At 48.6% G+C, this 14,047-nt stretch overlaps 1 protein-coding gene across 1 annotated transcript in view; it reads left to right on the forward strand.

Moving 5' to 3' along the window:
* LOC132390452 (zinc finger protein 271-like) overlaps nucleotides 1-13,739 on the forward strand; it is a gene marked incomplete at its 5' end in the record, with an annotated part of 135,808 nt that extends 122,069 nt beyond the window's left edge. Inside the window, one exon of the mRNA XM_059963068.1 lies at nucleotides 13,068-13,739. Coding sequence (XP_059819051.1) covers nucleotides 13,068-13,656 — 589 coding nt within the window. The remainder of the gene's footprint in view (nucleotides 1-13,067) is intronic.
* Between the last annotated feature and the right edge of the window lie 308 nt (nucleotides 13,740-14,047).

A 14,047-nucleotide genomic window follows, 5' to 3' on the forward strand; every position in this document is an offset into this window, starting at 1 on the left:
CTTGATGGCCGGAGGGTCTCCCACGTGACCCGGTGACTCCGCTCCTCGCCCCCCACACGCTGTCCAACCCATCCGCCGCGTTTCCTACATTATTTCCCGTATTATAAAAGCAACAGTTTTAATTCTTTCCCTCCATATCTTCCCCGATCCCTTTCCCTCCACTCTCAGGTCACAGAGTTCTCAGCCTTAGAGTTTCGATTCCCATCCAGATCCGACACACAATTCAGACCCACACAGGAGATGTGCAGGTTTCATTTAGATCAGTCTATGTTTGTAAACACTAAGTTCCTCCGGAGCATGACTGGATTGGAACACAGAGACCTCAAGTGAGAAACAGCAGGAGGCCATTCAGCCCCTCTAACCATCAACAAGATGGCGGCTGCTCTCCCATCTCAGCGACATGTTTCTGTCCGATCCTCATTTCCTCGATCCCTTCCGTCTCCACACATCTGCCGACCTCTGTTTAATGTGAGGACGATCACCGAGTCTTCACCACCCTCTGTGGAGGGGATTTACAGATATCCAACACCCTCTAAGTGGAGACATTTCCCCTCATCTCAGTCCCGGCCAGTCCACCCCTTTTTTCAGATACTGGGATCCCTGTTCAACTGGTAATGATGTTGTGCATTTCAATTTGTTCACCTCTCAGTCCTCGATTCTCTGAATGAAAGGGTTATCACATTTGATTTTTCTTCACATGATGACCCCACCACCCCAGGGATCAGTCAGGTGAGTATTCATTGCACTCTCGGTAACAAATACTCTCTAACCGCTTTGTGAATCATCTATGGAATTAATTTCCACCTTCTGCAGCCCCGTGTTGCCCCAACCACTCACCTCGCACCCCTGTCACTATTTCCACCTTCCCACCTCCCCCTCACCTGGATCCACCTCTCACTCCCCAGCTCTTGCCCCATCCCCACCCCTCACCTCTTTTCTCTGACTATTTCCCGACCACTCTCAGTCCAGAGGGAGGGTCTCAACCCGAAATGTTGACGGTCATTTCCCTCCACAGATGCTGCCCGACCCGCTGAGTTCCTCCGGCAGTTTGTTCTTTGGTCTGTATAACCCGTGTTAGTGTGGGGAGCGGGATTTTACACCATATTCCAGGTACAATCTCAACAAAGCACAAATAATTGTCACTTTGCCCGGACCATTGGCCCCGCTTGCAGGGCAACAGTCTGCCGGTGTTTGCCCCCAATGTGGTGAATCCCTCTGCTCGGCACCACCGTGGGCTCAGACATTTCCCCAGATGAGCCCCTCCTGTCCCCACCGGGACAAACATCCTGTCCACACCCTCTCTCAGCATCTCACGCCATCTTCATCCTGTCAATAAAATCCCCGGTCTACCTCCCCGGGGAACCAGTATCAAACCGACGGGCCGAGCGGTCTCCTCCTACCTCTCAGCGATACATCAGACTCCGGCCGCAGGAGACGGTTCACAAACGCCCCCCAATTCCCTCGGAGGGAAATGGAAATAAATCAGAAAGTGGACATTAACTTTGAGGTTTTCTCCGCTCTGAGGAGGCGGTCGGCGCTTGAGAGGGAGACGAACTCAGCGGGGTAACGCCCACTCGGCTTGTCCACCTCCGCGACTGGTTGTAACGAGTGATTGACATCGCTTCTCACCAATGGGAATAGCGCAGCTCCTGAATCCTCTGTTGACAGCGGTGGGGGAGGGGCTGGTCACGTGCTTATTAGCCCAGCCGTTAAACCGATAAAGCTCGAGCACAGCAGCGCGTAGGTGACGTAAGATACCGCGCACGTGAGGGCAGATCCCGGTGTGGGGAGCCCGTGTGACGTCAGGCGCGTGGGGGGAGGAGCTGTGTGACGTCACATGTGGGAGAGCGCTGGCATTCAAAAGCACCTTAATGGACTTTTCCGTGGGACAACAACATTAATCATGGGTTTCATCACTGAATCCAGTGTTGTGGGATGTAAAGTCCCCTGTTATGTGTCCGGCTGTGCCGTGTTGTTGGTGGAGTGGGCAGCGTGGTGCTTGTCTCGATTCGGGTCACAACACCAGAATTGCCAGCGGGGTCCACACACAGTGTATTAGTCAACAGAAAACCTCTCGTCCCTGCAGTCTTTGTCTCCTGGTAAACTCAACACCCTGACAGTGTGGACCATAGATACCCCTTCCTCTCAGAGTCAGGGGATCATTCAGACAGCTGATCGCTGAGAGGAAATATATTTATTGGTCATTAAATTCACCCAGATTCGTTTGGACGGATTTGATGTGGAGTTCGGGGTGTCACAGTGAAAGGGCCGGACGGCCAAACTCTCTCCATTGTCCAAACATCCTTCCAGGTGAGGCGACACTTCACCTGTGAATCTTCCGGGGTCGCCTCTTGTGTCCGCTGCTCCCGATGCGGCCGCCTCGACAGTGATGACACCGTCTCCTCCGCAGTTGTGCGGTGTAGGGGTGTTTTTTTTTTATCGGGGGTCGATATTATTGTTCACTTTTGTGCGTGAGGTGTGGGTTTTGGGGTTTGATGATTGGGATCCCGTTCTTCTTGATCTGGGGGGTGGGGTGGAAGTTTGATTTTTCTCTGTGAACGACTTTCATGCTCTTTCTTTGTTTCGTGGTTCTATGGAGAAACAAAAACTCCCTGTTATTTATGGATACCTGCTTTCATAGTAAACTAACCTTTGAACTATCCGCTCCGAGCGGGAGTTCCCCGTGTCCAAACATTTTCATTCTGATTTCCATTCCCGTTGCTACCCGGCCTGCTGTGTTCGGCAAGCATTTTGTTTGTGTTGGTTTGGATTTCAAGGATCTGCAGACTTTGTCTCGTTTGTGATTTACCTCTCCGTTGTCCTTCCGGCTTCCGACCATTGGTGGCGCTGTGCGGATCTCCGGCCAGCGGTGGCGCTGTGCGGATCTCCGGCCTTCGGCGACGATGTGCAGACCTCCGGCAGCCGGTGGCGCTGCGAAGAAACGCCTGCTGAACGCATGCGCGGTGCCGACTGCCGCTGTTGTTGGCGGTTCTCCGATTCGAGCAGGGGTGAGTAGGGAATGATCCCGGTGTTGTGTAACTCTGGGGCCGGTTGCATTGGGAAAGGGCCGGGCCCGAGCTCTGCCGGACTGCTGGAGCATGGCTGCAGTGGTAATGTTTTAGCTGCCGGAGCTGTGGGGGTGGGGGGTGCGGGAGATTGATTGATAAGTTCGTGGCCTAATTTGGAAGTTCTGAACTTATACAGCTCTCGGTACCTGCACGTTTCGTTCAACTCTTTGAGTGATTATGCAGAAAGTTTGAAGTTAATAACTTTTGTGGTATTTGTTTCAGATAATTGAAAATTGCTAGGTTTTGTAAAATTGACTCCTTCCACCTTAGGCCTTAGGCCATGAACTTATCAATCACCCCCAGTTTGTGAAACCCAATTTGTATTGCATGGTTGCACTTAACCTATTATCATAGAATATAATTATCAAGCAAGTAAAATAACTTTGCTTAGAAGCAAAGGGTTGTTAGTGAGAAAAGTTTACTTTAGGATTAGCGGGTAATTCACGGACCACCATAGATGTAGCCTTACTAATACGACTGATTCGGAGCAGACGGCAGGGCCCGCAGCGCTTAGCAGTGTTCCTCGGAGGTATAAAAATAACAGAAATAAAGCAATTCATTTTTTTACACTTTTAGCCACCTAAATTGGAACCAAGTAATCAAGTATGAAAAAAGAAACTGTGATGAACTATTGCTAAAGCCACGAATATTGCTGAATACTAGTCTCAAAAGTGGTAGGTTGGCAACTCTGCCTCGTACCGTTTCTCTCGCAGAAATGGTTGGACGGGAAGTGTATGTGTGAGTGTCGATACAATCTCCTCACACGTTGGGTGTTACATAGTTTGACCTTTACAGATCCTGTTTAGTCTTTAAATATATAAAAAGTTAAAGAAGTTTGAATCTTTACATAAATTGTTATCGCATTTATACAAATAGAAAATCTCGTAGTTTGGAAGTGACAAATGTTAACAGGGGAGGACAGCAACCATTTGGGAGTTTTGGAAATGCATTTCATCTCGTTCATTGCCTCACTAAATTACTCTTTTTCCTATCAACACAAAGAGAAAAAGATCCTCTTTCCCATCAGCTACTGTTGGTGGAGCGAGGCCAAGGGGTTGATCCGCTATTAATGATAGTTGAAATGACGTAAAACTAGCTTATAGCCCAGAAATGCTTTTTTTCCATTTAGCTTGTAAAACAAAACTAAATTTATCCAGGTGTAGAAGAGGATTTTGGATGATTAGCTTGTGAATTTTATCAGAATCAGGACGAAGATGAGCGAGCAGTGAATTTTTCTTTCATTGTTTTCAACTTTTAAACTAGAGTTTCTATGTTCATACCTTGCTTAATATAACTGCTTCCTGGTATCCAACGGTACAAATTGGAAAGAGCGGGAAAATGCTTGCATTTGTGTGCAGCTATTTCTCAGCTTCCTAGGACAACGGGTCGAGCGAGAAGGAATTACACAAATACCTAAATAAAAAACAGTCACAGCTCCAGGATTTCACCAAAAACGATCAAATATCCTAATGTTATTAGTGGCACTTTTCCCCACCAGCCAACACCCCCTGCTTCCGTAGAGTTCCCTCTTTTTATTATGTGGCCGCTGTTAAATTACCCGCTTGTTTATTTTGACTTTTTTACAGAGTTGCCGGAGCGGTTGTCCGGTGAGCTCTGGTAGCACTGCACCCCTGAATGTATGATCCCTTCTCCCACCTGGTTCCATCTGCTTATCTCTGCTCATCTTGTTCAACCTCTGTGCAGTCTCCTAAACCCATCTTCCTGCTTCAGTGATTTACATCTCCCACCTGGGTCATCTTCGGTCCACCCTGTATCCCACCAGCTCAATGTTATATATCAGCTATCTTTCTTCCAACCTCTGTCTTCATTGTGAAGTGTTCTTTTGTACCTTTGGCCTCGCTGAGTCATTTCCCGAATTGGTTATTGTTAGCTGGAATGCTGGAGGGTCATCTGGTCCCAGGTCTGTTGTGCATTGGTGTGGAGGTGATCGTTTATGAACAGTGACGGGCTGACACACTGCAGCATTTTACTGGCAGCAAAGAGTACTGGGAGAGTTGGTGCTTGGGCTCTAATCCTGTGATCGGCTTTCCAGGCAAATGGAACTGCTGGTGTTTTAGCTTTGACTTTGGTTTGAGCTTCTGCAGATGGGCCGGATGGTCATCCTGCAATGAAGCAGAAATGTCGAGCAGCTGGACATTGGTTGTGGGGAAATCCCAGATTGCACTACCCAGTGTGAGATGTGGGGATGATGTGTGAGACTCTCAGGGTCGGTGAGCGGCAGATTAAGCTGTGTTGGGTCCTGGGATATCATAGTTTTTAATCCAGCTAAAGTGGAATCGGGGATCGAGCTGTTTGGGCTTGTGAGCTGTTGATCGAGTATTTCTGGTCTGGGATCAGATGTTTGTTTCTGGAATTCCTTTGGAAGCAATGACTGCCAATCTGAGGAGAGGATGAGTTCCCATTCCATCCTCACAGGGAGAGGCTGTGAGTAACTGGGCTGTTCTGTGTTTACAACAGTTAAGATAGACCCTGAGTCTGGTGTTCAAACTGTGTTTGGAAATCACACAGTGGAAATCAGGCAGCTGTGCTGGAGATCTGCACTAAAAACTGAAAATGTTTGAACTCAATCTGATGAAATGTTATTAATTGAATTGTATTGTAAGCTGTTCCTTACCTGCAGAGTCTTTCTGGTAATTCCAGTTTCTTTTTATTTCTTGGTTTATATTTCATGAAATGGACCTGTTTTAACCTGGAAATGAAAATGGCTGTGATAGTTTGTAGGCCTCCGTTAGAGTCTCTGCAAGTCTCCCCTCTCCACCGATGTTGTCCAAGGGAAGGGCATTAGGACCCATACAGCTTGGCACCGGTGTTGTCACTCAAGGACACACAGGCAGCCTCTGCCAAGGCTCGAACTAGCAACCTTCAGATCACTAGACCAACGCCTTAACCACTTGGCCACGCGCCAACACATGTGATAGTAGAACTGTAAAGAAAGCACAACGTTTCCCTGTCAATTATCCTGGTACCAATTTTTCTGTTTTTCCTGGAAATGTGTTCAGTACAGTGTTCCTAACAAGGTTTACATGAATAATCTCAGGAATGATCGGCTTTATGTGTGAGGAGCATTTGATGGTTCTGGACCTGTGCTCAATGGTGTTGAGAGGGACGGTGGGGGTGGTGGAGGGATGTAAACCTACCGAATGCTGAAAAGCCTGGATACAGTGGACATGGAGAGGATGTTTCCATTAGACTGTGATCTGACAGTGCAGTCTCAGAATAAAGATGCTTCCCCTTAAAACTCAGATGAGAAACATTTATGGCCAGAAGATGTCTGATCTGTGGAATTTGTTGCCACAGAGGTTGGTTGAAGCTGCCATTTGGGTATACATATGACAGAGTTTAACATACTGATGATTGCTGAGCAGCTCAGGGTTACAGGAGGAAGGCAGGAATGTGGTGTTGGAATGAAAATCAGCCATGGTTAAATGGTGGGGCAGACCAGTTGGACCAAATCACCTGATTCTGTTCCTGTGTCTTGTGTCTTACCGTGACTGGATGATGGATCCTTCTTATCCCGTATCGTCTGTGAGATGTGAGGGACAATAAAAGATTGTTTACTGAGGTCATTACATCTGCCTTCAGTGTTTAAATCTCAGTGAGTTTTGTTCTTAGTAACATTACACAGAAATGTTTAGTTCTCCTTTTCATTATTAATGTGCTTCATTGTCTCTCTGGTTAAAGTTAGACCTGTGGTGAGAGATTTATTTGAAGAAAAACCCCAACTGGAGGCAAACCACGACTGAAGACGAGGGAGCAGCAACAAGTGAACCAGCCCGAGGACTGAGAGCACCGACTGGAGAGAACCCATCTGACTCGGAGATTCCAGTGATTCAGTCAGGAGAAAGTTTGGTGAGTCTCATTTACTCAAACACTGGTCCTTTAGACATTACATTCCTGTACAAGGGAAGGTAGGAAATAGTGGGGAGTGAGACTGAATGTGCCCAGCAGAACCAGTTATGCCTCTGTCAGACCCAGTTGCAATCACTCCAGGTCTGGTAATGTGCTTCCAGCAGCCCAGCCCTTTGAAACCACTCCCATTCCTTCACAATGGTTACTCAGTAAAAGATCTTGCATCCTCTGATGTAGCTTTTGGTCAGATCTGAGTGGGGAGAGGGAAAGAGAGGGGAGTGTTTTTACTGACTGTCTTTCAAAAACAGTATTTGTTTGAACTTGCTGCAATCTCTCTACCCATACCCTGTACTTTCTCAACCAAATTATTGACATAGATGACAAGTAGCAATGGGTGTAACCCCAGGGAACGTCACGAAGCATGGAACTCGAGTCCAAGAAACAGCCTCTCATCATCACCCTCTGCCTCCTACCACCCAGCCGTTCCCAGACTCTGGGGCTCTGTAACAAACTCAATGTTAACCGGAAGATTAGTCAGTGATTAAGATGATGAGAGAATTGTGGCCTCCTGAAAGGACAGGCGAGCTGAGCTGTCTGATTCATTGGACCAGATCCACCCTCGTTGACAACGTAATTTACCCCTTGCCCATCCACCCAGGTCATGTTACTTCTGATCACCCACAGTACCCCAACCACCCTCCGTTCCACCAGTGGCCCCACACCCTTCTGACCATTCACCCCACACCGACACATAGACAGGCCCCCTTCACCCACGTCCACCCTCCCAGCTTGGGGAACCACAACAAACTGATCCCGCGATCCCGACACGGTGCAAAACTAAAACCAGGGATGCAAGACTGGAGAGCCCGGAGCCTCCAGCTGTCCGGCTCGGTCCCACCCCTTTCCCACAGCAATCAGCCCTCGATTTACACAAACCCGAGATTAACCCCTTCCTCACCGCCACCTGAACAGGAGAAACACCCGCATCAGCTGGGGTTGAGCTGCAGTTGGTCCCCATATGAGTTAAAGCTCCCCGCTGTCGGATATGGAGACCAGAATCGTACGCGGTAAAACCACATAACAATTACAGCACGGAAAAAGGCCATCTCGGCATTCCTAGTGCGTGCCGAACGCTTACTCTCACCTAGTCCCACTGACCTGCACTCAGCCCATAATCCTCCATTCCTTTCCTGTCCATATACCTATACAAATTTTTTTTAATGAAAAAATCGAACCTACCTCTACCACTTCTACTGGAGGCTCGTTCCACACAGTTACTACTCTCTGAGTAAAGAAGTTACCCCTCATGTTACCCCTAACCTTTTGCCCCTTAACTCTCAACTCATGTCCTCTTGTTTGAATCTCCCCTACACTCACTGGAAAAAGCCTATCCACATCAACTCTATCAATCCCCGCATAATTTTAAATACTTCTATCAAGTCCCCCCTCGACCTTCTATGTTCCAAAGAATAAAGACCTAACTTGTTCAACCTTTCTCTGTAACTTAGGTGCTGAAACCCAGGTAACATTCTAGTAAATCTCTGTTCTCTCTTGACATCTTACGTATAATTTGGTGACCAGAACTGTATATAGTGCTCCAAATCTGGCCTCACCAATGCTTTGTACAATTTTAACATTACATCCCAACTCCTATACTCAGTGCTCTGATTTATAAAGGTCAGCATACCAAAAGCTTTCTTCACCACCACATGAGCTTCCTCCTTCAGGGAAATATGCACCATTAGTCCTAGATTTCCTCACACTGTCTACAAGCTTTCTCTATTTGTGAACTAACCTCCTCTCTCCTAGACTCTTCAATTTGATTCCCACCACCCAACCATTCTAGTTTAAAGTCTCCCCAGTAGCCTTCACAGATCTCCCCACCAGGATATTGGACCCCTAGGTTTCAATTGCAATCCGTCCTTTTTGTACAGGTCACTCCTGCCCCAAAAGAGGTCCCAATGATCCAGAATCTTGAATCCCTGCCCCCTGTTCCAATCCCTCAGCCACGCATTTATCCTCCACCTCATTCCATTACTACTGTCACTGTCACGTGGCACAGGCAGTAATCCCGACATTTCTACCTTTGCAGACCTTCTTCTCAACTCCCTTCCTAGCTCCCTATATTCTCCTTTCAGGACCTCTTCCCTTTTCCTACCTATGTCATTGGTACCTATATGTACCACGACCTCTGGCTCCTCACCCTCCCACTTCAGGATATGTTGGATGTGATCAGAAACATCCCAGACCCTGGCACCAGGGAGGCAAACTACCATCCGGGTCTCCTGACTGCTTACACAGAATCGCCTATCTGACCCACAAACTATTGAGTCCCCTATTGCTACTGTCTTCCTCTTCCTTTCCCTACCCTTCTGAGTTTCAGGGCCGGACACTGTGCCGGAGCCACGGCCGCTGTTGCTTCCCCCAGGTAGGCTGTTTCCACCCACCCCCCCAACCAACAGTACTCAAACAGGAGTACTTATTGTCAAGGGGTACAGCCACTGGGGTACTCTCTAGTACCTGACTCTTCCCCTTCCCCATCCTAACTATGACCCACCTGTCTGCCTCCCGTGGCCCCGGTGTGACCACCTGCCTGCAACTCCTCTCTATCACCTCCTCACTCTCCCTGACCAGACGAAGGTCATCGAGCTGCAGCTCCAGTACCCTGGCACAGTCCCTTAGGAACTGCAGCTCAGCGCACCTGGTGCAGATGTGCACGTCCGGGAAGCTAGGAGACTCCGGGACCTCCCACATCCGACACCGAGAACAGCAAGCTGCCCTCACACTCATAATTCCCAGCATGGAACCGTAATCCCACGGTGGATTTGTTCGGTGACTTGTGAACAGACGTGATTAATGTCCCTGCAACTGGGGACTGCATAAATAGTCTAATAATTGTAATCAGACACACAGTCTCCTCGCCTTTCTCCCTCACCCCTAGCTACTTACCCCATTTCCCTCACCACACCCTCCTCACAGTTCCTCTTCCTCATAGGGCCCTCTACTCCAGCCCTCCCTTCTTGCTCCCTCTCTTCCTCACTGTCTCAACTCTCCCTCACCCCTTCCTTATCATCGCCCCTCTCAATCATCCCTCTTCCCTATCCCTCTCAGTTACACTGCTACTTGACCAGTCTCCCACTCTCTTTCACCCCTTTCCTTGCGCTCTCCTTTTTTGCCACTCTCTCTACCCCTCTAGTAATAAATCGTACTCCTCGCTCTTGTTTCTCTTCATCTCCTCACTCTGTCATGCCTCTTTTCATTTCTCTCTCACTCTCTCCCTCTGCATCTCTCCATCTTTCTCTTACTCTTCCATTCTCTCTCCCATTCCACAATCCGTCCCTACCCCTATCACCCGCCAGCCCACTCTCAATATCAGTCACCCTCTGTCTTCCCCTCTCCATCTCCTCCTCTCTCACGCACCTCAATCAAACTTGTCTCTCACTCACTCACCTCCGCCACTCTGTAACCGCCTCCATTACCGGCTCTCAACCTCTCTATCTCTCTCCCTACATCCCACCCTCCCCCCTCTCTCAAACACTCTCCCTGCTGGCTCCCGTATCCCACACTGTCTTCCCCTCTTTCTCACCCTCTAAATCTACCACTCACCCCACGCGTTCTCCCTCTTCACTCCCTGTCAGTCCTCCTCCTCCTCCTCCCCCTCTCTCCCATCACACCCCGCGCTCTCCACCCCATCCCATACAGTGGTATGCAAACGGCTGGGCACCACAGGTCAAACTTCCTGTTACTGTGAATAGTTAAGTGAGTAGAGGGTGAACTGGTCTCCAAAAGTTATAAAATTAAAGACAAAACATTCTTTTCAACATTTTAAGCAAGATTAGTGTATTATTAAAAACAAAAAATGCTGGCAGAACTCAGCAGGCCTGACAGCATCTATGGGAGGAGGTAGTGACAACGTTTCAGACTGAAACCCTTCATCAGGAGTTTAGTGCATTATTTCTGTTTTTGTACAATTTTAGAGTGGGAAAAAAAAAGGAAAGGAGCACCATGGAAAAGTTTGGGCACCCCAAGAGATTTGAGATCTCAGTTAAATTTTACCAAGGTCTCAGACCTGAATTAGCTTGTTAGGACAATGGCTTGTTCACAGTCATCGTTAGGACAGGTTATGCAAATTGCAAAGCTTTATAAATACCCTGACTCCTCAAACAGTCTGGGGCCTGGGATGGTGGTGAGGGAAGAAGTGTGGGGGCAGGTGTAGCACTTCTTCCGTTTGCAGGGATGAGTGCCCGGAGGGAGGTCCATGGGAAGGGATGGGGGAGATGAATGGACAAGGGAGTCGCGTAGGGAGCGATCCCTGCGGAAAGCCGAGAGAGGGGGGAAGGTGAAGATGTGGTTGGTGGTGGGATCACGTAGGAGGTGGCGGAAGTTGTGGAGGATTATTCGTTGGATCTGTAGGCTGGTAGGGTGATAGGTGAGGACCGGGGACTCTATCCCTGGTGGGCTGGCGGGGGGATGGGGTGAGGGCAGAGGTGCGTGAAATACGGGAGACGCGATGGAGGGCAGAGTTGGTAGTGGACGAAGGGAAGCCCCTTTCTTTAAAAAAGGAAGACATCTCCTTTGTCCTGGAATGAAAGGCTTCATCCTGAGAGCAGATGCGGCGGAGGCGGAGGAATTGAGATAAAGGGATAGCATTTTTGCAGGAGACAGGGTGGGAGGAGGAATTGTCTAGGTAGCTGTGGGAGTTATTTGCTTTGTAGTAGACTTTGGTGGACAGGGTGTCTCCAGAGATCGAAACAGAAAGATATAGAAAGGGGAGGAAGGTGTCGGAAATAGACCAGGTGAATTTGAGGGTGGGGTGAAAGTTGGAGGCGAAGTTAATGAAGTCCCAGGCCCCAGACAGTCCTTTCAGGTGAGGCACCACTTCACTTGCAAGTCAACTGGGATGATATACTGTATCCGGTGTTCCTGATGTGGCCATTTATACATTGGGGAGACCCACCGCAGACTGGGAGACCGTTTCGCCGAACACAGGCGCTCTGTCCTCCAGCAGTGGCGGGATCTCCCTGTGGCCACACACTTCAATTCCACAGACCACTCCCACTCCAACATGTCTGTCCATGGCCTCCTCTACCGTCAAGATGAGGCCAAACGCAGGTCGATGGAGCAATACCTTATCTCCCGCCTAGGTAGCCTCCTACCTGCCGGCATGAACATCCAATTCTCTGCCCTCCATTGAAACTCCTGCCCCACGCCCTTACCCCCATCCCTGTCTATTATTTTAGTCTGTTTCTGTGTTGTACATTTCTAGAAGAACCTGAAATATTACAACAATTCACTCTAAGCCCTTTTAACAGCTGTGCGGACCAACCATTCACCTCAGCAGGAATTTTTTATATGGCGTTAAAACTGTGGCACTTTATGTTAATAATACATAAAAGAAAATCCCAGCTGCACATCAAGAAAGACTATTTGCATGAGACTGTTCCAGTTCCTGTGGGGCCAGGACCCATGCAGCTCAGGAGGAAGAGGGAACAATACCAATGGAGAGAGTCAAACTGAGCCAGGGTACAGATTGGAGACGGCAGAAATGCCCCATTCTTATAGAGACAGGAAGAGCATCGGGGAGTTGCTGGTCATTCCGGATACCAGCACTCTGCCCAGTCAGGAGATGATATCTCTGTCCAGCTTGTTTTGAACCTCACTGTAACCGTGTGATACCAAATCAAACCTTGGCAACTCAAGTGATCTCATCTGAAATGTTGTCCTACACACATTGATGGATTTTGAAAATCTTTTTACAGGTTAAAAATGAGAAGGAATTTGTCTCCAGGAATCTCAAACTTGGCACACCAGTTTTGCTGTCTCTGTCCAGATATTTAAGAAGTGGAGCAAGGGATTCAATCGACCATCCTTCCTGCTCAGACTGTGGGGAGGGATTTATTCGGTCATCTGACCAACTGGCACGCCCGTCATTTTACACAGGAGAAAGGCCATTCACCTGCTCAGATAGTGGGAATGGATTCACTTGGTTATCACAATTGAAGGTACATCCGCAAGTTCACACTGGGCAAGGCCATTTACCTGTTCTGTGTGTGAGAAGGGGTTCAGTCTGTCTTCCCATCTGTGGACACACCAGTCAGTTCACACTGGGCAGAGGCTGGTCATCTGAAGAATTTGTGGAGAAGGATTCACTCGGTCATCTGATCTAATGGCTCACCAGCTAGTTCACTACGGGGAGAGGCCTTTCACCTGCTCGGACTGTGGGAAGAGATTCATTCAGTCATCCACCCTACTGGTACATCAGCGAGTTCACACTGGAGAGAAGCCGTTCACCTGCTCGGACTGCGGGAAGAGATTCACTCAGTTAACCCACCTACAGAGTCATCAGCGAGTTCACACGGGGGAGAGGCCATTCACCTGCTCAGAATGTGGGAAAGGATTCACTGAGTTATCCAGCCTACAGAGACATCAGCGAGTTCACACTGGGGAGAAGCCATTCACCTGCTCAGAATGTGGGAGGAGATTCACTCAGTCATCCACTCTACTGAGACATCAGGGAGTTCACACTGGGGAGAAGCCATTCACCTGCTCAGAATGTGGGAAGAGATTCAGTCAGTCATCCACCCTACAGAGTCATCAGCGAGTTCACACTGGAGAGAAACCATTCACCTGCTCAGTCTGTGGGAAGAGATTCACTCACTGTTCCAGCTTACAGAGACATCGGCAAGTTCACACTGGGGAGAGGCCATTCATCTGCTGAGAATGTGGGAAGGGATTCAGTCCCCAACTACTGGCACACCAGTCAGTTCACAATGGGGAGTGGCCTTTGTTATGAATCTCTAGGTTTTGTTTGCTGTGGACTGTCACTTTAAGAGAGTGAGAGAGAGAGAAATGAAGAAGGTGAATCAGTTTGACTTGCAGCCTTTTTACATCGCTCGCAGCTTGTTTAGTTTTAACCAAGGACACAGACACTCAGAGTCAGATGGGGATGAAGGAGGAAAAATGGAAGGATCGAAACCAGGGAACCAGTGGGCAAGGGTCTCTGTTTGGAATTTTCCTATGCCCACAAGGGTGGGTTACTTATCGATTCAGGAAACGTCGAATGTGTGGTTGTTACCTTGTTTGATCCATAGGAGTGGATCTGTTTTGGG

This window comes from Hypanus sabinus, unplaced genomic scaffold, assembly GCF_030144855.1.
Source record: "Hypanus sabinus isolate sHypSab1 unplaced genomic scaffold, sHypSab1.hap1 scaffold_902, whole genome shotgun sequence".
NCBI classification, from domain to species: Eukaryota; Metazoa; Chordata; class Chondrichthyes; order Myliobatiformes; family Dasyatidae; genus Hypanus; species Hypanus sabinus.